The sequence below is a fragment of the Simochromis diagramma genome, unplaced genomic scaffold, assembly GCF_900408965.1.
Source record: "Simochromis diagramma unplaced genomic scaffold, fSimDia1.1 OVJJ01000603.1, whole genome shotgun sequence".
NCBI classification, from domain to species: Eukaryota; Metazoa; Chordata; class Actinopteri; order Cichliformes; family Cichlidae; genus Simochromis; species Simochromis diagramma.
In genome coordinates this window covers 19,344,091-19,369,430 of record NW_024387414.1, presented here as the reverse complement: position 1 = coordinate 19,369,430, position 25,340 = coordinate 19,344,091, and the positions used below count along the sequence as shown (strand labels likewise).

Sequence of the window (25,340 nt, the reverse complement as noted above, 5' to 3'; positions counted from 1 at the left end):
AGTAAAAATCAACCGTGTAAAGTCCTGGCACTTCTATACAAAACGAAAAAGAAACAACCAGACTCAATAAGTCATGTATGAACATGTTAATCACTTGTCAGCATACTGAACTTCTTAAACAAGATTAAACTGATGTCAAAGTCTTCTAAACACTACAGGATTTCACAATTCAAACGAGGTGTCTTGCATTAAACAAAAATTACAGCTTGGGATTTCACAAAGTAAATAAATGAGAAGTGACGTATTGGTAGATGAGTACAGCACATATTATGCTACACTCGAGAAAGCTGACTATGACTTTCAACACGTAAAACGCAAAACCTCGAGCTGGCTTCCAGAGAAACGTACGAAAGTTACAGACAGTTCTTGATATTGCCCGACTTTAACGTAACGTAATGACAGCCGGGTGAAAAACAGACACCAGCAGACCGAAACAACCTGTCAGGTTCCTACATTTGTGACAGCCGTGGGGAAAAATACAAGCATGGGTACCCGGCTTGGGTACTCATCCTTGTATTAAAGAACGTGGCAATGAAAAGGCGAAGCTTTTAGCAGAACTGGTTGTTCCTTTCAATATTTACAAGATATGCTTGACATATAGTAAATATTTGTGGAACAAAGGATTAGGCTTCATTAGGATTCAGCATGCAGCGAGCCACAATTTGCTCCAAATAACTGTCATACTTATTACATAAGATCATCTTCTACCTAAATCATCCTCTTTAAAGACAGTGACACACTTATAAATACGGCTTTATTGTACGTTTTGAAATCTGCTGGTGCCTCTCATAACAGATAGCGGGACTCTGATTATATTTACTCTACCAAGAACCCCGATACCTCCCCGGGATCTGGTTCACACTCACATCTGGCATTCAAATCTAGACTGCCTGCAGATGTGCATCTGACCTTGGAGCACTTCATCCTCACAACTGAGACAGTCCAGGATCTATCCTAATTTTGCAGCACTGCCTATAAAAATCATCCTGAACACCTCCCGTGTCCACAGGTCAGATGTGCGGTGGGTTAGCTTTGTCTACCACAGCATCCTTTATGACAGGAACACCAAGGGGACTAAAATTAGAAAGTGGGAAACAAAAGCTAAAAATTAGGGGGTGGATGATTTCAAGGATTTTGCTGTCAGTGTGACTGCAAACACTATGCAAATCAAGGTAAAAATTTAGTTTGATGTCCCATTAAGGCATTAAATAAATCACCACTAATATCACATAAATATTAATTGTAATCTGAGGGCAATTAATATTGCCCTCAGTACACTGAGGGCTACATTAATCAGGAGGAGGATATTTCTGTTCGCCGTTGTGATTTCCTCTCCTGAACCTTTTATTTTGCTGGTGCCGTGTAGAGACACGTGAGCCTGTATATGCATATAAAAACAGATGGACTGAATAATTGTAATGGGCCTTATTTTTAAGGTTTTAAAGCACCAAATTACTACAGGCCCTTTTTTTTAACCCAAGAGCAGGTAAACATGGTTGTTACGGTTATCTGTAAAAAGTAAACACGAAACATCAAAACACATTTCTGAGCACATGGAGCGATGCATGAAAGAGCAGGGTAAACAGCTTTATCCTGATGTTGTCGATCAGTACAATGGCCGTCCAGCTCAGAAAGATAATAGCTTTGTAACAGGTGCTTCCTCCACTGCCTTGTAGGGGCCCTGGCTAAATATCAGTACTCACCATAGGTTCTGCTCTCACTTCTGCTGTCCTCCAACCACAACATGTTTTCTTCCTCTCCTAACTATACACTAATGCAGTTCGTGGAGTAAATGCAAAACCTTATAAAAAGAAATAAACTTGCTACAGAAGGTCTGGTGTTGTTCTCAAAAAACAACAAGAGATGATATCTGTGACGTACTTCAGATGTGGTGACCAACATCTCCTTTTCTACCCAAGCAACCGGCAACCTCTGGGGCTGAATCGTGAAAGCAGGGTTGTAGGGTTGCCAAAACATGCAGCGTCCATATCCTGTATGAGGTTTTATGGATAGTGATGATACTATTCAGTCAAGTGCAGGCACAATATGAGATGGTGGGCTGTGGGTTAATGGTAATATTTATCCTCCTTTATACCAGAACAAAATCAGCTGGTAACCGTTCGTTTGAATGTGGCGAATACATCCGCAAGTTTGGTTTTATAGTGAAGATGCTGTATAAACTGTGGGTGTGACCATTCAACCATGCTCCCTACAGGACATGCAGCTCTTAAACCCACAGAGACTACCAGAGTTTATCAACCACCCAGCAGAGCTATGCAAAGAGCCCTAAAGTCTTCCTAGGCTACAAGAAAAAAAAAGAATTCATTAGTGCAACATATTATTCTGTGACTGGAATTAATCGTTTCCCCTTAGTTTCAGTATTTTTTCACCTGAAATTTCAAATATGTTCAAGTTCAGCACAGGGAGTTCAGATTATTATAGGAATATTTTGCTGGAAAATCATGTTTGAAAAGCACAACGCTGACACTGATTTCAGAAGCTGGGTCTGTACACCTGCACTCCTGAGAGTGATAGAGAGATATTTCAAAGATAAATATTTAAGGCACGTAAGTAGAATTCACAAGTGAGGGGAAGTAAGGGACTCTGCAGTTATAAGCTATGTCACCAGCCACTGGTGTAGTCATCATCAAGTAGTCATTCACATATTTACTAGCAACTTTCATTCACATGTAACCACGTAGGGGAATGTTTGGAGCAAGCATGTGTGTGGTTCAGGATAGCCGTGGTATCCCAAAACTGGCACCATTTCACAGCTATTGTTTTTGCGTAGGTCCCAGTGGCACGTGAGATTGTTATTAACCATCATCACTTTCATGTATTGTTTGCTCGGAAGGAGGCTTTCCATGTTATTCTCAAACTTGAAGTCGATTAGGAAATAACATTTCTGTTAAGTGGACAAGTCAAAAAGCTCTGCCTGTATTTTATCTAGAAGTATGTGAGCTCTCCTGTGTACCGTGGCTCGATTTCATCCTGTGTATTCCCATTTCCTGGTTAGCTCATATCATGGAAAGTCCTGCCTGCTTGACAACTCCAGCTTTGTTTCCTGATGTGTTTAGCTTCACTGGCACATAAAGCATTGATTACTCATCTGTGGATCTTCCTGATGTACACATGGTCCCATTTTCCCGCTAGCTGGAAGGGCTTCCTGCTATTTGGAATGCACTGTTTAGTTTCTCTCTCATAGTTTTACAAACATCAGAAGACTGACGTGCAGTGTGACATGTCACACATGAGCCAATCCATAAGGTGATATGATTAGGTTTCATTCTTTCATAAGTCAGTTATTTGGCAATAAGCCTAAATCGGACTAACAAGGCCTGCTGATTATGAACAATGCAGTAAAGCTTTGTCATGTTTTGCTTATCCAACCAACAGAGAGGTTAGATAAATGACCCCTCATAGCTGAAAGGGTGAGTCTTCTCTCAAGTGAACTGAACTTGACCTAAGCCCAGATGCTAGGAGGTTTAACAAAACAGCTTTGGTGTTCTGGTTAGACATGAGACAAAAAGCTTCAGTTATGCTTGGCTAAAATCTTAAACTTTAAGACACTTGATGCATTAAAAGAGATTTTTAAGGCATTAAAGCAGAGTACGCTTCTTTCATTTGTGCTTATTATATTGCCTAACCTGTAGAGCTGGACGTACATATATGACATAGATGTCACTGGGTGCTATTTAATAGATCATTTTTATTTTATATACTATATTACCATAGTTGGAATATTGAATATTCTTGAACAATGCTAAACAAATAATCATGTTTTTGTGTTTTTAATCAACTATATTTTATCAGTAAAAACCATTCTAGGGCTCTCGTTCTAATCGCTGTTTGTGCACTCACGTTACCCTTCCTGTGAAGCGTCTTTACTTTTATCTTGGCTCCTAGATGGGTGGAGGGGATATGCAACATAACACTGGACAATCAGGGCCTTTATCGCCTCTGAGGCAGAAAAAAATGGCATGCAACTCTTCTCAATAACAGTTTCTATCGAAACACTTTGTGGCAGATCTCTGAACTTCAATACGCTGCACTACAACTGCAGCTTAGTGCAGGTAAACGAGTCACTTACTTCCCATAAGGGTCGAAACTGCTGCTTCTTAGAGGGAGTAAAGTTCACCCAGCATACCACTGTTATCATGCTGTACTCCTTTTGTTAAATTCTTTTTATTCATGCACAAAAATTGGGTTTGTTGTCTTACAAATAAATATTCAGTCTCTTTATCATATCATATTATATCAAGGTCAGATTTTTCTTAGCCATATTGCCAAGCTCTATGAGGTGATTAGAACTAGCAATACGGTTAATATTGCTCTTATATATTTCAGCCACACATAACAGTCAAAAGAAAACAACGAGTACGGGAGGAGTTTGCTTCAAAAATAAATTCCAGATTTAATCTACGAAGGTGGTTGCTATTGTATAGTCATTGTAAAGCACATCTATATGATTCTGCCAGTTGAAAAACACTTCCATTGAGGGGTTTTTTTTTTTTCCATTTTCATGGCTTAAGTCCTTTGCAGGACAAGAGCAAGATGACGAGAAAACAAATATTTACAGTGAACATTTTAACCTTAAACATAAGCCTTAAAGACTCTGTTTGTTTGTGTGTTGGGTGATGTTGTAGCAGTACTTTCACCAGGAGGGTGTTAAAAAGTTTTAGGCTTCTTTTAAAAGTCCCAAATTGAAGTGGAGAAAAGTCTACCAGCAACTAAAACGAAACGGTGGCAGATATCTTAACAACTCTACTGAATCAGCAGAGAAAATGTTTTTTTCAGGTTTTTTTGTCTTTTTGTTATAACAACAAATAACTTAAACACAGTTTAAGTTACTACTTACAGGTTTTTTTTTGTGCAGTTTTGAGTTTCACTATGATTTCAAGGAACATTTTTACTTAAGGGGGCACAGCCCAGGTCCTGCTGCAGTCAGGTCCAAGACTTCGTCTTCCTGAGAATATCTCTAATTAAAACCATATTTTAAATTTCAGTTCGAATTTCACCATTTGTACTCTGGCCCAGTGGACATAAACTATCCACACATGACACTTGCAGTTCACATTTTTCTAATAACTTGAGCATCTTTTCTGGAAGTGAAGCCTTGTTCCTCATTACAGCAGGGATTTGGAGGAAAAGCAAGAGTTCAACAAGTTAAAGTTCTAGACAAGAGACATGACACATGTGAGTCTGGTCAAGTCAGGTCACATTCCTTTAAAGGAAGATGGGCCCTGAAGTTTAATGTTTGAACAACAACAAGCAGAGAAACAAAAAAAGAAAAATCCCAAAAATCTCTGTTGTAAGATCATATGCTGTTACAATACATGTACTTCTCTGCATTTGATGCAGGTACTCCGTGTGTTTGCATTTACTGTATATGCCACAGGAAAAAATGCAGCCTTTTCAACAACAGAACACAGAGTACAGTAACCTTTCTCCAACTTATCCTAGTGTCTCTCTGTTATCAGCCAGCCTTGGATTAGCCTACTGTAGGAGCACATGTGATTTAGTGTTGTTTGGATGCAGGACACTAATTGCAATGCCTCCGAGAGCACCATATGCACTACAATCCCTACAACTTGTAAACTGAAACAAGGAATTTCCAAAAACACAAGAAAAAAAAAGTTCATAAAATAGCAGTTATACTTTTTAGAACTCAGTGTTGGAAGTTAGACCTTGTCTCAGTATCGAAGCATAGCCAATGCAAAACCACAGCTTGGATAGACAAACTGATTTCTAAGATGCTTAGAAATCACAGCTGTAGCTAGAGAGAGAGAAAAGGGAAAAGTCAATTAGAGTTTTTAAGGTAGGCTGTCACCGATTTAGTTTTGTTGCTAGTAAACCTGTCTTGATTTCAATCTTAGACTTTCAGAAGTATAACACCCTTCAACAAAAATAATTGAGGTATGAAGTTAATATAACACTATGTCTTGTGTTTAACACAGCAGATGATCAGAACTGACTAACTGATAATCTTTGCTCCTCAGCCTCCACATCATTAGCTGTTACAGCGCATGCTACCTTACTTAACGGATGCCTTATGTGGCTATCAGCTAATTACAAATAGCTAAACAGCTAATGTTAAAGTATGTACTGGACAGGGAAGTTTATGATAACTGGGCTTGACTTCATAAAATTCCTCATAAAGACTGGGGTGTTGGTCTGTAAGATGCTTTGCCAAGTTTGCTGTGCTACTGTTTATGTGTTCAGCTGCTAGTGAGGAGAGGGGCTGAGTGTTAGCTACAGGCTTTTGGATTCAATACTGTTACAAATGAGTAAAGGAGTATCTAATCCGATCCCTGACTTTTTAGTATCAATTAGTAACAAAGTATCTTTTTTTTGACAACCATCCTTGGTACATATACTGCTTAAAATGCCTATGGAATTAAGTATTTTCAGAGGTATGGTATTAGTATCACTAACCTGCAAAAAATTACTAAGTAACAAAGTAATGTGTCGTTGGGACAAATGTTAACCAAACCACAGGCTTGTAAAGGGGAAAAAAGGTTAAAAGGTTAAAACTGTATTTGCTGCAATAACTCCACATCCCAACATTTGAAACCGCCTGACAAAGTCATTTATATCATAGTTACTTGATTTATTCATTCCTACTTTTTAGCCTAGCTGTGCTGCATATGCTGCATATCCTGTCAACAGAATTTTCAATGACTGTTCTGAAGAATGAATTTAGGTTTACCACTGACCACTATATTGGGTCAGTGGGATATTAAAGTTCAACTTTGGGCAAACAGCAGAGACGTAGAGCTGTGGATAGATGAGGAAGACTAACACTTCACCTCAGCGTGACAGACCGATCCCTCGTGTCAATCAAGAAAACATCCAATTTTAGTTTTAAGGACCACGAAAATGCATACCAGAGATGACTCAGGCTAGTGTGAGACCATAATGTCGTCTGAATATTTATTGTAATGCTACATCTTCAGGCACTTTCATGCTGGCTTGACTGATTGGGACACTGTAGGCGCCATTTGTGTACGTGTCTTTCATTTACCAATTTAAGGAAATTATTGCTGTGGAAAGTATTAGTACGATGCAATTAAAGCCAAGATTAAATTAATTGTGGAAAATGGGAAGAAAAAAAAAATGCCCCCTGAGGTCACGATAATTATTTCAATCAGTCAGAAACCTAAAAACAATAAAAATGCACACTGAAGCACATACCAGGGCTGGGACACGCAAATATTTTTATTATTTAATAAATTATTTTAAGGAATAAGCAATTGTTACATCTGCCGACAATCATTTCTCATTAACTGACTAATTATTTCAGCACTGAATTATATAGCACTAAAACTTCACTTTGACCTTTTGCATAAAATGCAGAGCCCCAACCTGAGCGCAATGTGGTGAGCCCTGTGCCTAGCACATGATCAAAGGACACTGATTTGAGGCTACATCTACTGAGGAGATGCTTTGTTTTCCTACCGGGAATTACAGAGGAGACAGCAGAAATGAGTCTGTTGACAGAACATTGTCCGCAGGCTACATGTAATAGACTCACCCTCATGTTCAACACTGAACTTTGTGGTGCTTAGGAATGTGTTTGACCTCTCAGGCATAGTTGTTAAGATACTTCACCTCACCCAACACACATGGAAAGCCAAGTCGAGCATAAACACAAAGACCTATTCATTTCTATTGCACAGTGTGTTGCGTATGTAACTCTCAGGGGATGATAATGTCACTTGAGTTAAAGTATTATATAAGAGATTTTTTATGGGCCTCTAAATAATTTTATTTAACCAAACAAATACTAGGTGGTCAAGTCAGAGATCAGCCAAAAATGAGAGGATTTTTTAAAAAAGAAAAAGAAAAAAAAAGACAAAGTGTGTAAATAAAGTGACGGGTCACCACTCATTGCAAGAACAGGTTTAGTGACCCCTATGAAACTCTGTTGAAGGGATTCTTCTGAAAGATATTGGTGTTTTGATGCTGCAGTACTCCAAAATCCAAAATTAGGTGCTAATCTGGTCACTTTGGAGGCCATGGCATGTGCTAGAACAGCGGTCCCCAACCCCCGGGCCTCGGACTGGTACCGGTCCGTGAGTCGTTTGGTACCGGGCCGCGAGAGTTGAGGCTCAGGTGTGAAATGTATGGTTTTCAGGGTTTTTATCGGTTTTCAGCGTTATTTTGTTATCGTTTTTATCGTTAACTCGGTTTTCCTGGGTCTTTTCACGTGTGTTATGAATAAATCTTCTTTTTTTCGGTACCGGTACTAGTTTTATTTTGTTGTATTTATCCGCGACACCTTAAAGGCCGGTCCGTGAAAATATTGTCGGGCATAAACCGGTCCGTGGTGCAAAAAAGGTTGGGGACTTCTGTGCTAGAATACAAACTCCTCAAACTACGTGACCTTTCATACACTGTGGATGGTGGGACTACCCTTTTGTAAGAGACCAGTCGCATCAGCCTAAAAAATGCGTAATTGAAATGAGGTAATCACTCCGTTTTTGTTTTTTTTTTTAAATGGCAGCAACCCTTCCTACTTGACTGGTCTTGATTTTGTATTCTATTTGATTGGATTTTGTCATGTACACAAAACATAATGATTTGTACATGCAGGATTGTGCAAAGGTCTTGAGCCACCCCCGATTTCTTTATATACTGCTAGGAAAATGCAAGTGATCTATTCAAACATCCGAGAGCAAAAATGGAAATAAAAAAAAACAAAACTGAAAGTCAATATTTGCCGTGACTTCCTTTAATCTATGACACAGCTTGAATTCTTTTAAGTAAGCTTTTTTTTTTGACATTTTTCAAAGTAGTCTTCAGGAATAGTTCTCTGGGTGTCTTGAAGGACATCTAAAACTCTTCTTTGGATGTTAGCTGCCGTGTGTTTGGGATAATAACTATGCTAATAAAATAAAGCAGTTGCTAATCAGACCCTTTCCTCATGGTATCACATGGTGGATCCAAATCTTACATTACTTTACTGCAGTTCTACCTACGCTGCAACTCTGCAAGTCCATCAGTTGTGACAAGATTAGGGCTCAAATTGTGATCATAAATATTTTGTACTTGTAAATCAGACTGCGTAGCTGTGAACTGAGTTTTATAACCTTGTAAACCAAAATATCTCAAAATTTTATGTTTGTGCGTCCACAGATGAGAGTTTCTATCTGTGTAAAAAAGATTTGTGTTCGTGAAAAATATTTACACAAGTTACAATTTTTTTGTTAGGTCTGTTTACAGATACAAAGGAAAAAACTACGTGTAAAGCTTTGTGCTCAGGATCCCTCACTTGTGTGTGAGTTTCAACTTGCAAGTACAAATTTTGACCAGATTTTTTTTCCTTTCAGCTGATTGGTCAATGTCCACATGTGCTGCTCTCACCGCTAACTAGAGCAAAGCTCCCCAGCAGCACTGGCTGGAATGCAGTTCCAAACCATGGCAGAGCCTCCACCATGTTTTACAGATAGCTGCAGACACTCACTGTGTTATCTTTGGCATTTTTATAGATTAAAAAAAATACATGGGAAATAAACGATGTGTTGTTACACTTTATTACTAGCAGGGATAGAACCAGTTCTTTGCTAAGCTGCCTGTTATGTGTAGACACAACACTGGTTTATGCACTGAGTTAGGTGCCTTTTTTTATGCTTGACTGACCTTCATAAGCCTGGAAACCTGTTGCTCAAGAAAACTTTGAAACAAATTACCAGAACGTCTGTGTCGTTAGAAGCAAAATAGTAACATGTCCTCTCTCTTTTTATGTCTGTCACCTTATATCAAGATCTTTTTAATCACTAGAATCTTGAATTTTTTTCTTGCCATGAACGTCATCTTACTTAGCAACAGATTTTTTTTTTTTTTGCAGCCAGTAATGACATAATAATTTTTTTAAACATGTGCATAATTAATAACTCATGATTGATATTTCAAATACAGTGAGCAGCCTGTATTCGTAAATGTTCAAAAGAGAAATAAAGGTTGTCTGAGTGGGATCATTAGAATCGGTTTTAACAGACTTGATTTCTTTTATGTACCATTTGTACAACAAACAACAACAACAACAACAACAGAGAGAAACCTTTTCATCATAAACTGGCGCAGGTAGAAGACATGAAGGTTTTTAAGGTGAAATATGCAGGCATAAATTACAACTTTAACCAGCATTTTGCACTTTAACCAGCAAAAGCAAGCTTGGACAAGCTTTTGTGTGTCTTGTTCACAAATAGATAGATCAGATCAAACAGCTTTAAGTCCATGTGGTTGTCTGACAGTGTAGACTTTACAAGTACTATTAATAGAGCCCATAAAACAAGAAAGGAAAGAGTGTGTCGGAAGCAGAAGACTTTTTGAGAGGGAACAACAGAGGAAGAATAAAAAAAACTTAATTTGATACCAATATGGTGTCAACAACTGTGAGCAGCTTATGGCCCTTAACATGCACTGAGATTTAAAGGGTGCTTGCAATTAGACAAGCAAACTCAGTAGTTCAAAAAATAATACCAGACGGTCTTAATTTTCGCCAAAGTAATACTCTGACAGTACTGCTGCCCACCAGGACTAGTGCTGGGTAATGCTTTAACATCTTGAATATGACCGGTAACTACTTTAGTTTATGAACGAATAAATATTTATTCGTTCATAAACTAAGTATTTCTGGCACTGACCAGCAAGGGCTGCAACTATTAAACATAAAGTTAATTGGTAACACATTTCCCTACCTATTACTGTAGGACCAGGCTTTTTTTCTTTTTTTTTTAAATTGGCAATGAATAGGTCTTTTCCCTATTTGGCTTAAATAAGCCATCGTCTGTAAACGCATGTCTAAAGCCACAAGAAGACCAATTGGATAACTGAATATGTTGATGGGCTAGCTGCGTGCAAGTAAATTACTCTAGAAATATGAAAATAAGCAGCCTTAGACTTATTACAGCTCACCACATTCATTTTGAACAGAATAAGCAAAAAATCAATAATGCGAGCCACATTTAGCCTTCTGCATCATCATTGGATTCAGGTTAACCTTTGCATCGCTGTGTCAGTCATATTTACAAAATTCTGCTTAGCTAGCTTCTGTCACATGACTACTCAGTGAGGAGCTTCACAGAAAAGTTAACGAAAACCAAACATAAATTTGTTTCTACCAACAGTATTGGTGGAAAAAACATTTTAATCACCCTATAAGGAAAAATTGTTACTTACTTCTGTTTATTTGCTAATGACCCAGATAACAATTATCATTGCTGAAATTTGGTAAAATACATAAATAAAACATTTTTTTTGATTGCGAAAACTCCTAGGGGGTCCTAAAGTTGCACTACCTTCAAAGTTAGCTAATTTACAGTATAGCATGAGGCTGTGCCCCAATTCTGAAAAGCGAGGTGATGGAAATGTACTAGGTGCACTGACCTCCATCTACAGACCTGGCTCATCCATACCAGATGAGTTCTTGGGCTGGTTCCTATCATCATCACTTGCCTGCAAAGATTAGAAACACATTTTTCCGAGCGCAAGTTGTAAACGCTTTTTCTTGGTGCATTCCTCATCTGTGGTTATTTAGTCTGCTGGGGGCCTGTTGTGACCGCAAAATGCTTTTCGTGCTCAGCTTCATCCACTGATGTGCTCCTTAGTGTTTGTAAAAAGCAATTTTCTTTTTCATGGAGTGGAGAAAATCTGCAAATAATAATGGTTTACATACCAGCTCAAAACAGGGCCAAAATGCAAATTGCTGAGTGGGTCTGTTAAACACTATGGTGTATCTTCATTAAAGCTTCAAAGTTGGAATTTCAGTCATTTGGCCCCTGACCAAAGTTTGTCACACACAACATAGTAGGAAAGTTAATTTCTGGAACAACCCCCTCTTTCCTGTCCTTGCTTACCCCTCTGGGTGCTTTTTTTGTTTGTTTCTAATCAAGAAGATTTCAAAGACTTGGACATATGAATCCTATTCAACATGTTATTCAACAGTCCAAATTAAACTTGCAAATACTGTCATATCTTCGAAGTACAAAATGTGATTTTTGCAAAAAAAACACAAAACCCTTCCTTTTTTCAGTGCCTTTAGTGAGAAACATCATCCCTATGCTTTCTTTGCAAACTGGGGATTGCAGTATGTCTTAATTTGAGTCCAGGCTGACACATAATGAAGAAGCATTGGTGGGGATCACTCCGGAAAGATAAAAATTCACACACCCACACAAGCCCAAAAAGAATGCTATGCGGGTCCTCAATGACATCTGGAACCACTAAACGAATAGATTCAGCTAAACGTGTTTCAGTGTTGCTATATTTAAACTAGAGGAATCTTTGACAGGATACTTGAGGGATGATGCAGAGAAAACAGAGCCACCTTGGTTTCTTTTTCTCAGACACACTTAGAGTAAACTAGGGTTTGAACTCAAGAAAAAAAAACAACTCGCCAGTCTAGAGACATTCTCTTCATTTCATTTCTTGAACTACGCCAGTCACCGATGCGGTTTGTCGGCTTTGAGGAGCATTGTGCTTTGCTGCATGACACACGGTTGCTCGTATCTAAATAATGACTCCCAATGAGACATTCCTGTCGGCCACCAGCAGACTCAGTTAGTTACACAGGAAGACGCCTGCATGCCATTCAAACCGCCCACTCACAATATGTCCATTTGTGGCGGAATAACAGCCTCACTTGTCCTCATCTGCCTTATAAATACCGCTGCGTAAACAAAAGTCGGAATAATAGCGTCTCTTTGACCGTGACAGAGATCCTAAAGATTTCAGCTGCAGCCATAATACCTTACAGCCATCGTTTAATCAATGATTAAAAGATAAACAAACCTTTTTTCGTAAATCATCTAAAAGACAGAGACAGAACTGTAATGTTAAACTTTTAAATCTTCAAATATTATATGAAAAGAATAAATTATAAACTCCACTCCACAAACGACTCTATCATAGTGAAAAACTTACCTCATCTAAACATGACTTTTTGTGGAATGCCAAATGTTTGCATAAACTAAGTTTATCTTGGCATAGATATCTGACCCACATTATGCAACTTGTTTGCGGTGAAGTTACAGAAGGGTCACAATTTAAAGGAAAAAACAAAACAAAAAACAACAGAGTGTCTTAGCAAGGTGTCGAGTGACCAACCCTGACAGCAATTTTAATGGATCTTGGCACAGAGTATCTCCCTGAAACACTTCTGGATGGCTGAATACCATTCTTCCACGAAATATTCACTTTATTTGTTGTTCTGATGATGGCGATGGGGTGGAGAAAGCTGCCTAACAGATGTGGTCTAAAATCTTCCATAAGTGTTCAAGAGGGCTGAGATCTGGTGGCAGCAAAAGGCCGTAGCATGAGTCACAAGATAGGAAAAATACATGCAGATCCACGCCAAAAAGCGAGGCAGGTGACAGGCTGAAATATGTATGAAACACACTGACAAGAGCAGAGCAGTTTTATATATTTATTGCATTTGGTAAGGTGTAACGTTTGGCGTCCACCTGCTCTCCATCAGAGGACAATCAGGAAGAAGTTGGTCTGATGAAGAGCATGTGTGCTCCAAACTTTACACCCTACCAAAATGCAATAAAAAGATAAAACCTGAGTTTTGCATGTGATCACAGAATGAGTCAAATATTGTAAAACCACGCAGCGACCTCAATGACCCCACTGATGTGTTCATCCTGGCAATGATCACTTTCATGACAAGATAACATAAAGTATTGATTTACAGTGATCTTTCCCTTATAAGGCAGGGGTCTCGAACCTGTGGCTCAGTGTGACTTTGACTCAAAAAAAAAAAAAAAAATCGCTTGACCTGCAGCTGAACTTCAGTCAAAATTAAACTGAAACTGGTCAATTTTTGAAAGTTTCACTATTATTTAAAGTTTTGAGGCTATATATTTTATTGATTATCAAAGGAGGCTACTTTTCATTTGACTGATGCCCAAAAACAAGTCTCAAAGTGGGTGGCATAGCTTTATTCTCAAAGTACCCCAAACAGGCTGGTAGTTAGGATTAACAGTTTTAGTATTTTCAGTTCTATACTTTCTATAAAACCTACTTTTTTATTATTATTGTTATTATTTTAAAACACATGGATCAGCAATATTATACATGAGCTAAAACTTAATATTGTTTTGCAGAAAAAGAAGAAATCTGGCAACAAAGCTGTGCAACCTTGGTTGTTACATTCAAGTCAAGCATTGAGGAGAGCAGGCGCTGCCTCGGTGAAGTGAGAAAAAAAATGAAACAATGTACAGATGAGCAGGACAGCATCATGTGCAAGTACTGCGTTTGGATGCAAAGTCCTTTTGCTGTTTTCCCTCCCTGCTGGTTGCCTGAACCATTTAGCTTAGTCATTAAAAGCTTATCTGCAGTAACTAATATAAATGAACAAAACAGATATAACGCAGGCGCTCGTGTCCTGTGCAGTAAGATACTGTTAACTGCTAATGTTACCCCAGAGATTGACAGTTTTCCCAGTGCTGAGAAGCAAATATTTGTTCATCCATTTTATTGTCCATATAAGGAAAACAGACCCCCAGTCACAGACCCCTTAGTCACCCTGCAAAAGAAAAAAGGAGGGGAACAAGCTAGTATCTATTCCCTTAACATGACTTAACAGGAAGCTGGAGAGAGAATCAGAAATGGAGACCAGATAGCAGGGTGGGCAAAATGTGAAAAGGAGACGAAAGGGGTTACCCAATTAGTGACTGTGAAAAGGGTTTAAACAAACTGGAGTAAACAATTTAGCTGAAACAGGAAATGCCAATATCTGATACACAAGCTCCAAAGGGCAAGAGAAAATTCCCTGGGGTGTCATCTGTCATCTGACGCTGAAAATACTTCGGATTTCTTTTTTTCCCTGTGACAAATGTTTCTTATGATGTAGCGCTTTCCACAAAACACATTTCCTAACATTGAATCAGGAAGCATGTAGTGTTATTCAACAAGGTCCACCGTTAAACACGAAGTGGGGTCAGCACTGCACGGCACAATCGTTAGTCACAGTGACGATGGAAATATTTAGATACCAGTCAATCAGAATTAACTCTATCAAACAAAACAAAGCAAAACAAGTGTACACTAAAGGTGGAATATCACAGTTCTCTTAATGAGACGTGCTGTGGAGGTAGTGGTAACAGAGGCCAAAGGAAGGGTCAAATTTCTAGATTTTTCCCCTCGTTACTCATAAAAGCTCAGTTTATCTAAAATACTGCGGTGAAAATGCCTTTTTGTTGCGAGAGGTCGGAGGAGAATCGCCAGACTGCTTTTATACTGACAGCATGGCAACAGTAACTCAAACACTTGCTACAACCAAAGTATGCAGAAGAGAATCTCTGAATGTACAACTCATCAAACCACAATGAACCAGACGGCTTGTAGTAGTGGAAGAACAGGGAACTGAGGCTACGATTTCAAAGGGCTCAGCAGAACAGGACAATTTTAGAAAAATGGGAAAATCTTGTCTGGTTTGGTGAGTCGATATTTCTGCTGTGACATTAAGACGGTAGGGTTAGCATTTGGTGTAAACAACATGAAAACATGAATCCATCCTGCCTTGTATCAATGATGATAGAATTTCTGAGCCATGCTTCCACCCCCCTTGTTGCATCTATGCTACAAAGAATTAAGGCTAAATAGCAGGTGAGTGTAAACTGGCACTAAGTGATCAAAACTTTTAGAACCCTTGAGCCCATTTTGAGTTGTTGTGAGTGCAGAAGTAGGTATCATGACTTGCCATTTCCACCCCCTGAGGAAAAGCTGTTCCCTCCCAGTCCTTTTTGGGAAATCGCTGAATTATCTTTCCACATCCCTCTCCTGAACCTGCAGGTAAAAGCAAAGACAAAGACTGGTTAGTCATTACAGAACACTTTTAGCGCATTAACATAGATTAAACAGGGCAAGGTTTAGTTTAATATTCACAGTGTAAAATTACTGTCCAAGTCTCAAGCACTGTACGGCATCAAGAAGGCACACCCGTGCTTCAATGTCAAGACCAAAGTGGATCAACAACGCCAACATTTTTTTCCAAAGAGAACTTTCATACAACAAAAGTAACACATATTTATGAAAGAAATCCAGAAACGATACACACACATACCTGCGCACACACATGCTCACATACAACTAAAGAGCAATAGAAAATTATGACAAAACTTTTATGTCATCTGGAGAAGTGTTACCTGTTTCAGTGTCACACAGTGCTGTAATCTGTGTTACTGATATACAATGACAGATAAATAATCTACTAATGTAGCATGGCTGGAATAGTTTACTTGGTGGCTGTAGCTCAGGTGGCAGAGCAGGTCAGCCACTAATCAGAAGGTCGGTGGTTCGATCCCAGGCTGCCTCCTGGCTCCATGCCAAATATCCTTGGGCAAGATACTAACCCCATGTTTGCCTACTGGTGGTGGTCAGAGGGCCCGGTGGCGCCAGTGTCCGGCAGCCTCGCCTCTGTCAGTGCGCCCCAGGGCAGCTGTGGCTAAAATGTAGCTTGCCATCACCAGTGTGTGAATGGGTGAATGACTGAATGTAGTGTAAAGCGCTTTGGGGTCCTTAAGGACTAGAAAAGCGCTATACAAATGCAGGCCATTTACCATGAACAGAAAAAAGTCATTAATGTATATGTATTTATGTATATAAGTCAACCAATTCAGCAACATGTTGATATGTAATATAACAATACCTCAATTTAAAGATTTCTCTTTATCAACAAATAACAAATGAAAGTCAGCATGAAAGGATGTAACGTGTAAAAAGGTCATTACTTGGTTTCTCCTTTATCTGGAAAAAAGCCCCAAATCATCTGATGATTTCTAAGAAAAGTCATTTAAAAGTGTTTTCACAACAGCCAGGAAGTGAGAAAGTGCTGAGCATTACTAACAAGAATTATTTCTCCCATTTTTACCTATAAAAGGGAACTGAAAAAAAGATCGTACTGAAAAAAAAAATAGAAAATACATTTGTTAAAAGAAATTTCACATATTATGCGTGAAAGTCAAATAGGTTGAAAGGATGAGGATAAATGTATCAGAGAACTGGGGAGCAATTCATGCCAAACAAAACCGAGTTTGATCAAATCAACCCCTTCAGGAACTGGAACTGTTGTCTGTTTTTCAGTATTTCCTTTTTTTTTTTGAGACAAGTCAGCAAATGTGGCTATGTTTTCTGTAAAAATCACAACAGTACCAGTAAATTCTTTAAGTTTATTTCTGGATACCAGTTAATAAAAAAAACAAAACAAAAAAAAAAAAAAACCTACCTTATTAAATAAACATATTTAACCCCATGGAAAAAAAATCATCTCCTCAGTTCCTTCAATTTATCTGCTTTAACTGAAGATACGCTTCAAATAAATTGAGTCGGTGTGAGACGGTGTGCTAAAAGAATCGAATCATGGTTGATGAATACCACCTATCTTTTTGTGAATGATCTTCCAGCATCGCTGCAGTATTATCACCAAAACCAATTCAATAACTCTGAAATGCATTCTTGCAAAGTTGGTGAAAAACTCGTTGTGGATAGAATAATGAAAAAAGTCCTGGTGAGACTGAGTAAGGCAAGACTAAAAGCATCCAAACCCTAGGTGGTAATTTTGTCACTGAAGATGTACAGTGAGGACAGTCTCCAGTTAAATTCATATTATAAAAACCCACTGCTCCAAGCTAAAGTCCATAATTAATCTTAAATGCATATTACTGTGAAGTGAATACATGAAATTACTGAATGATCTGAAACATGTTGCCTCTGAAATAAACCCTGCCATTCACTTTTGTTATTTCCCTAAAGAAATTGTTGATGTTGGCAGGAAAGCATATATACATATGCAGTACAATGTAATGTACAATTCAATGTCATCCACACTTAGAGTACATAGTGGTGACAGAGAGCTGGATACCCATCTATAGCAGTTGTAGTGAACTTCCCATTAGTGAGGTTGACCATCTAAAGCTTTACCGCTGAAATAACTCCCTCACCGATTTCCCCCAGGACCCCATATGGCCGGGTCTTGCAAAACCCCAAAACCAAAATTAGATGCAATAATTCACTTATGCAAAAACAATATGTATTTAGGACTTGATATATGACTGCAGCATTCTTGTTTAGCAATGTTGAAGGCTAATAAAAAAAAGCAGCTTTTATCTAATTAGGGAAAAATTCCCCCCACTTAACATGCCAAAAACTGTTTCACAACATGCACTTTGTCACAATGTATTGCCTGACCCCATGACTTCATCTTCACGTTATTTTAAACTCTTAGTCACTCTCTGACAGTTAGGACACCCTTTCTATTCATCGGCCAAGAGAAAATTGCCTTTTATCAGGAGAGTACGAAAGAAACAGACAGAAATTGAATACATGTGTCTCGTTTTTTGGAATCCTTTTAACTAAACTGTATAAATAGCCCTACAGAGGTTTTTTTGTTTATGTAATCAATAAAAAATGTTGTTTTTGCTGTCACATATGGCGCTGAACATTTTTTGTAGAATCTCGATAATTAAAACACACTTTGAAAATATTTTTGAATTTACTACATGGAAAAATTTAAAAACAAAAAAAATTCCACATGCCACAATCAAAAGCATGATGTAAGTATTGGCTAGCACTAAAATCATATGAAACAGTTACAATGGTTAGGGAAATCAAAACCAAGCCATGTGCCTTTTAAACATAATTTATAACCTGCAACTTTAATTTCAGACAGTAAAAAACAAACAAAAAAAAAAACCCTCAAGAAGCCACACAAGGACATTTCTGGATGGATTTGAGGATATTCCATCTTAGGATGTGTGAGGACACTGCACAGCATCGTATGGTAAGTACATTCTGTCAGTGCTGTTAGGAAGAGCGCCAAACCATAAGCAGCACCTGTCAAGCTCAGCATAGGAATAAACAGGGAGGTTCTTCGAAAGTCTGCGTTTGTATGTGTACCTGTGCTGCAGCTAGGCTAGCAGCTCATGACAGCCTATCAAATATGGGTGTAACACTATGCATACTCCTCGTGAAATGCACTCACGCCCTTTCAGAGACAATTACTGTCAGAGATCTATTTATGTCTCCATACTTGCTCTCCTGGGACAAGCTCCACTTGGAACGTTTCGACGCACCAGCTGCTGTCCGTCAGCGATAGCATGCTAGCCTTGATTCCTGCCAGTTTTATGGCGTGCCGAGTGTCAACTGACCTTGTTGCACGACCAGAATCTGTAACTTTCCTGCATACTTGGCACAGATTAACCAATTGGCCACCATTTGGAGTTAAAAAGTCAGATATCAGAGACTGTAAGTGAAAGATGGGCAAAGCTTCTGGAGATGAGAAATTATGTCTGTGAGCTCAGTGTGCACTTTTCTGATGAGTTTATGGTCTTTATCACTTATTTTAAGTCTTTCTGAATACAATGTGATGTTCATTTTTTTTTAAATTGTGTAATTTATTTATTTTTTTAAATAATGTTGGTCCCATCAGAGTCAGTTTGCATCACTATACAAATACATTTTGATGTGCAACAATTTCCATTTCTTATCAAGGTTTTCCAGCCCCCCCCCCCCCAAAAAAAAAAACAAAAAACAAAAAAAACAATCAACATAAGCCACCAGTGATAGTGTAAGACCAACTCAGTGCACTTCAGCAGTCCTAAAGCAACACAGTCAAATGCTGTGACTCAGCAAGTTATTCAACAGACTGCTTATGAAGCCCCTGTGTCACAGTTTGGCAATAGGTCATATGCCAAGGGAAGCAGAATTGCTTGAACAAACAGGAAAAAAAAAAACCCAACTGCAATACATTATCAGAATGACATGAGATCCTACAGCTGCAGCATTCATGCACCAAGCGCCTCAAGCCTGCTGTCAGCAACGCCATGAAATGTAGACCGCTGCAAAGGACAGCAACTAATTAATCATGCTGAAGCACTTTGGCCTTAATGGGACTGATGGCCTGGATTCGGAATTGTATGCAGAGTATTGCGCAAAGGTTTTAGGCACTTGAGATGTTTAGATTAATTCAGAAACATGCAGGGAGAGTCGAAAATTATCTTCAGCCACAACAAGTTGAAGGAGACCTGCAACACAGACGGTATGGGGTGGGGGCTGTGGGGGGTAAGCCTTAATCTAACATCACACAAGCTATGTACAAAAGGAGGCAGAAGACAGTGAGACTGCCTAAGTCAATGGTGCTGTTTGAGTTGACTGGAACCACTTAGGGAATGGATTTAACCTCACACTCAGGTAACGTCCTGCTATCTATCTACCAGCTGCTGTTGCATGAGAGCGAGAGAGAGACAGCCACAGACATGTTTATTTCCTACTTAATGCATTAAGAGAAAGTAAAACGTGCTCTGCGAGCTGAAGAGCCTCATTCACATACAGCGATCAACAACTTAGTCTGCGTCTCATGTGCTCTGCAACACGCTCTCCCCTCACACGCGCTCAGATTAATACCAGAATACGACAGAGCAGTGCAGGAAATAGCTAGCCCCTGCATGAACTCATTTACATTAAGCATTCATTTTTTAAAAATCAAACAGACAGAAACTCCCTCGGTCTGCTTTTTCTCATTTTGAAATGCTGAATGTATCAAATTCCCACATGCATTCATTCAAAAAGACTGCAAAGGTGTGAAATACAAACTATTGCCTTGACTGGCAAGTTGTACAGGCTATCACTCTGGTCATCATTGGCCCTGAAGTTCATTGGCAAAAACCCTAGGACCCACCTGTGAAGTTCTTTAAAAACACTGTGCATGCGTAGCAAGGAAAGCTGTGTACCACTGATACCAAGTCAGAGAGTTAAGTGACAAAAATAATTTGCGTCATTAACTTAGAAAGCATTGATGTTTTCCATTTACAGGCTAAAGACAAAGAGAAGCCTGATGTTGTTTACACGGAAAAGCATGTGCAGATATATCATGGCTTGCGCTGGTAGAACACCAGTCTGCCTGACTGTTACGTCTTCAGGTTTTTACAGCCCCTCTAATTGAAATCACATGCTTCGAGTCCTCCAGGTTCTAATTTTCAACCGCAGATGAAAATAAATGACAGAATTCCTTGCATTCCACGAGGCTGCACTCTCGTATTAAAACAAGCCGTGCTTTCAAATATGGCCCCCCTGATAACTATAAAGAACCCCATTGGAGAGGATAATAGAACCCAGGCCTGAATGCGAACATGCTAATTTGAACATCCGCTGGCACGACACGAGGGGAGGATACAGTCCAAAATCAACGCATGTTTATTTATTTATTTTACAGTTTTTTGGCATGTACTAAATATGCCCAAGCCTTTCCAGCTCAATAAAGCACAACCTCCGTGTGGTATGGCCCAACAAGAGGGCTGAAAAAAAACAAACAGAAAAAACAAAACGTGAAATAAACGATACATACGAATAATAATTTTTAAATGTCTTTGGGGACTAACTTACTAGGAACACTAAATATTGGTGAAACAGCCTTTAGTAAGTGTTTAATAAGGAGATATGTACATTCCAGAAAAAAAATTAAAAGCATAGATCTCGTAAACTGACACTTCGACGCCAGCAAACTCTTATCAAGGGTTTGTGGCACACGGTAACAGCTTATAAAAAAACAAAAATATTCCAAGTGTCCAGGAGGAAGGGGGGGGGGGAGAAATGTGGCTGTTCCTGTTTGTTGTCTTCCTAAAATCCTTTATGTTTAGCTTTAAACTGACTCCTTTCTTTGTAGTTTGTAGCTAATTTGAAAAAGCCCAGTGATTTGTTTGACAAGCGTAAAAAAAGGATCATCATTTGGTCAAATCTAATCGGCCACTTAAGCAATCCTTACGCCTTGATTATAGTCCACTTTGGACACAAATGGCTGGAGACTCAATGGCTGAGTAGTCATTCCTTTTACACTTCTTTGAAGTCTCCTTCAAGTCCACCGCCTGGGGGCGCATGCTCAGTTGGTGCATTGGAATATATATTCTCCCCGGACGAGTCCACGCAGTCACACAACAGGCAAGCACATCTGAAACAGGCTATTTTTTTGCCCCGAGGACCAAAGTGGATACTAGCAGACACGGAAAGTATAATCTCACCTTTAAACTAAACTCTAGATTTGCTAGAGTCAGTGCTGTCAGTGGTCACTAACACAATTGCAACAGGTATTTTGTTTGTAAATGCAGAAACTCGAGAAATCTGTGGAAATATTTAGGAAACAGTCATCACACTTTTCGACTGCCTAGTTTGAAGCGCCCCTGTCAATGACCCGGAGTGTTATGTAAGCAGCCTGAAGCTCATGCACGATAATATTTGATATAAAATATGATCATTGTTTAAAACGTTGCTTAAAACTGACTATAAATGTAAATAGTTGCAATGCAAATCACAAAGGGCAAAAGATTCGAGTCGCTATCTCAGAGGAGATGTAAGAGGTGGCACGGAAGTGCTGTAACACCGTGGCAATCCCCATCGCTTTGTGGGCAGCTCAAGAAATACAATATTTTGGATTTGATATTGGATCTGACTCTACATCGGGTATTGATTAAATCTATGGGCGATTTTACTGAACAGAAAACTGTGACAGGACGAATGAAAAAATGCTTTAACTGTTCTATTATTAACTTGAATACATTTCTCACAGTTCACTAAATGATTTTTATGGGGATTATTAAATTCTATAGCCATTCTGCAGAGTTTCATGCAGTCTTTCTCCACACACACACACACACACACACACAGAAATATGTGACTTAGATCGAATGAACCTAATAATTTATTACTCAGTTGCGTGATTTAGCACAGTCCCAACAACAAGTGAAAAAAAAAAAGTTGTTTGTCTTTCTTGATTAGAGCAGATGTTTCTCCTCTTAAAAAGAAAAAAAAAAACTCAATTTATCTTTCTGATTTATCTTCCTGCTGTTACTGTTGATAAAATACAGCCAGATGCTCATTTTACCATGTATGGAAAGGCCACCAGTGGACTCTGCCAGTTTACGTAACATGCACGTCACCGTCTAACCTCATTTTGGCCCAGGCACTTACACAGGTGGACCATTCTGGAACGGGTTCACAGGTATGGCTAATTCACTTTCTGTCACTTTACTATCACTACCCGAATATAAGGAGAAATTCCATGCATAAACCTAAAAACGTGATTTACTTTAAGCTATTACAGTGAATATATAATCATCGTTTTAAGCACAAACATTCTGCTGGATCTGCTCCATCCATAAGAGTTTAGGTTGACAATATAGTCTCCAGATGTGAGGAAATATGGCTATGGTAGCAATCTTCTTTATTCAAACAGTCACAGTGTGGGGAGCAGCTCCCATTGTCTGAATAGCAACACAGTCGACGATGCTCAGTCACAGTTAACCTGAAGATAAACTTGTTTTAAAATCCTCAGCTACTATAGAGGTCTCCTGTATGAAAACATTTGCATGCAAATTCTGTAAAAGGCCAAATCTTTCCTGTAACATCATCATCGTAGTACACGGAGGCCCAGATTGACCTCAAAGTTGACCACGATCAGGAAACTAACTTGTTCTGGATGTCCTGTGTTCAAGATAGGCAAAGAAGTGAGCTTTGGTTTTATTTGCATGGTGAAAGGGTACCACAGATTAGACAACTGTTGATGTCATAATTAGCTGAGATCAACAGCTAACTCAGGAAGCTTAGTACAAACATGCAAAAAGATAAATTCCCTTTAGGTCATGCCCAGGTCAAAAGCCAGGAGAGGAGCTTTAGACAATTACAGTCAGTGCAAAAGAAAGTTTTCACAAGAATCTGTGAATTCCTGTGAAAAACTAATCTAGCGGCCAAGTGCTGCTAATCAAATGCACTTAATTGACTGGTCATTAGCAAGTGTGACTATAAAAGCAGAAGTTTTGGCAGTTTGCAGGTGTGGAGCATTCAGTTGTGTGTTAACACAATACCACAATCTTCCCAGGAGTCCCAGTAAATTCATCCCAAGGTCAGACCGTGCAGTGCTAACCCAAGAGCTACAGCCTCCACAGACCTCAGTTAGCATGTTAAATGTTAAGTTCATGACAGTACAATTAGAAACAGACCGAATAATTACGGAGATTAGAAAGACCTTCTCTCTAAAAAAGAACAACACAGCTTAAGTTTGCAAAGTTGCACCTGAACAAACCGCAAGACTTTTGGAACAATGTCCTGGACTGACGAGACCAAAGTAGATATGCCCGGCCATAATGCACGGCACCATGTCTGGTTTAAACCAAACATGTCAGCACACAGAGTTCGTACCAACTGTCAAGCACAGTGGTGGAGGCATGATGATTTGGGCTCGTTTCCAACCACAAACACCTCTGTATACCAAAGTACTCTAGAGTCACGTGAGAGCATCTGTGTGACAGTTAAAGCATGGCCCAAACTAGGTCATGTAGCAGGACAATGATCCCAAACACAGCATCAAAGAATGGCTGAAAATAAAAGGATCAAGGTGTTTCAATGATCCAGTCAAAAAACAGACCTCAACCTTGCTGAAATGCTGTGTTAGCACCTTAAGAGAGTTAGGCATAGGCCACTTCAGTGAGAGAGAGCTTGATAAAGTAATACAGAAAATCTTCTAAAGGTGATTCTACAAGATGGTGAATCATGTGAAGCACTTGAGTTTCTTACAGGACTGCATAGAGACCTTTGAAAGCTTTTCACATGACAGCAACTTCCTCAAATGTGGATTACAGTTTTGTCCGCCTCCTCTCTGCTCACAGTTTGAAAGCTTTGTTTTCCATCTCAAAGAATAATTTAAACCAGTTTCGATATTCCACAGACAAGTGGTCCCCAGTGGGTTTCTACAAACTACATAAACATTTAAATATACTAATCAGTCAAATTCTCACCAGTTCCACTTTCACTCAGCTCATGAAAACTAAAAGCTGTGCTGCTCTCTTATATTAATGTCTTACTCATGATTCGGGCGGTGCATGTGGAGGCAGTTCCATCCAAAGAATTGTTCCCTTTTCTAGCTTTCATCAAACAATTAGGTGCAATTTCTTTTACAGCCTTCGGTTACATGTGTTGATATAATTCTTGAGACTAGTTTGTTTATAACAATGGCAATACATACACACTGAGTTTATTTGGGATCAATACTGTATCCATTCCAATGTTTTACAGTATTTTGTGTGGATCGAGCTGTATCCTACCAACCCATTTCATCTGTCTCAATATATTTATCCTTAAAATGTCACAGTGAAAATGGTTCCTGCCATGAACTTTACTGTAATTTGCATAACCACAAAAATCACAATGCTCTAATTGTTTAACACCTTTCAACACACTGTGACTGGGGCAACAGGAGCCAGTGGAGTTTCCCTACATATCAGTTTTAAACTTCAACGGAGAGGAAGGAACTCCCCCATTGTGGTCAGGGTTCTTTCCACCACAAAGTT

General features: G+C 39.0%; 1 protein-coding gene across 1 annotated transcript in view; it reads right to left on the bottom strand.

Annotated features, from left to right (window-relative positions):
• The window catches only part of sbf2 (SET binding factor 2), a 110,030-nt gene that overhangs the window by 77,559 nt on the left and 7,131 nt on the right, over window positions 1-25,340 (bottom strand). Inside the window, 1 exon segment of the mRNA XM_040011959.1 lies at window positions 15,710-15,795. Within this exon segment, the coding sequence (XP_039867893.1) occupies window positions 15,710-15,795 (86 nt within the window).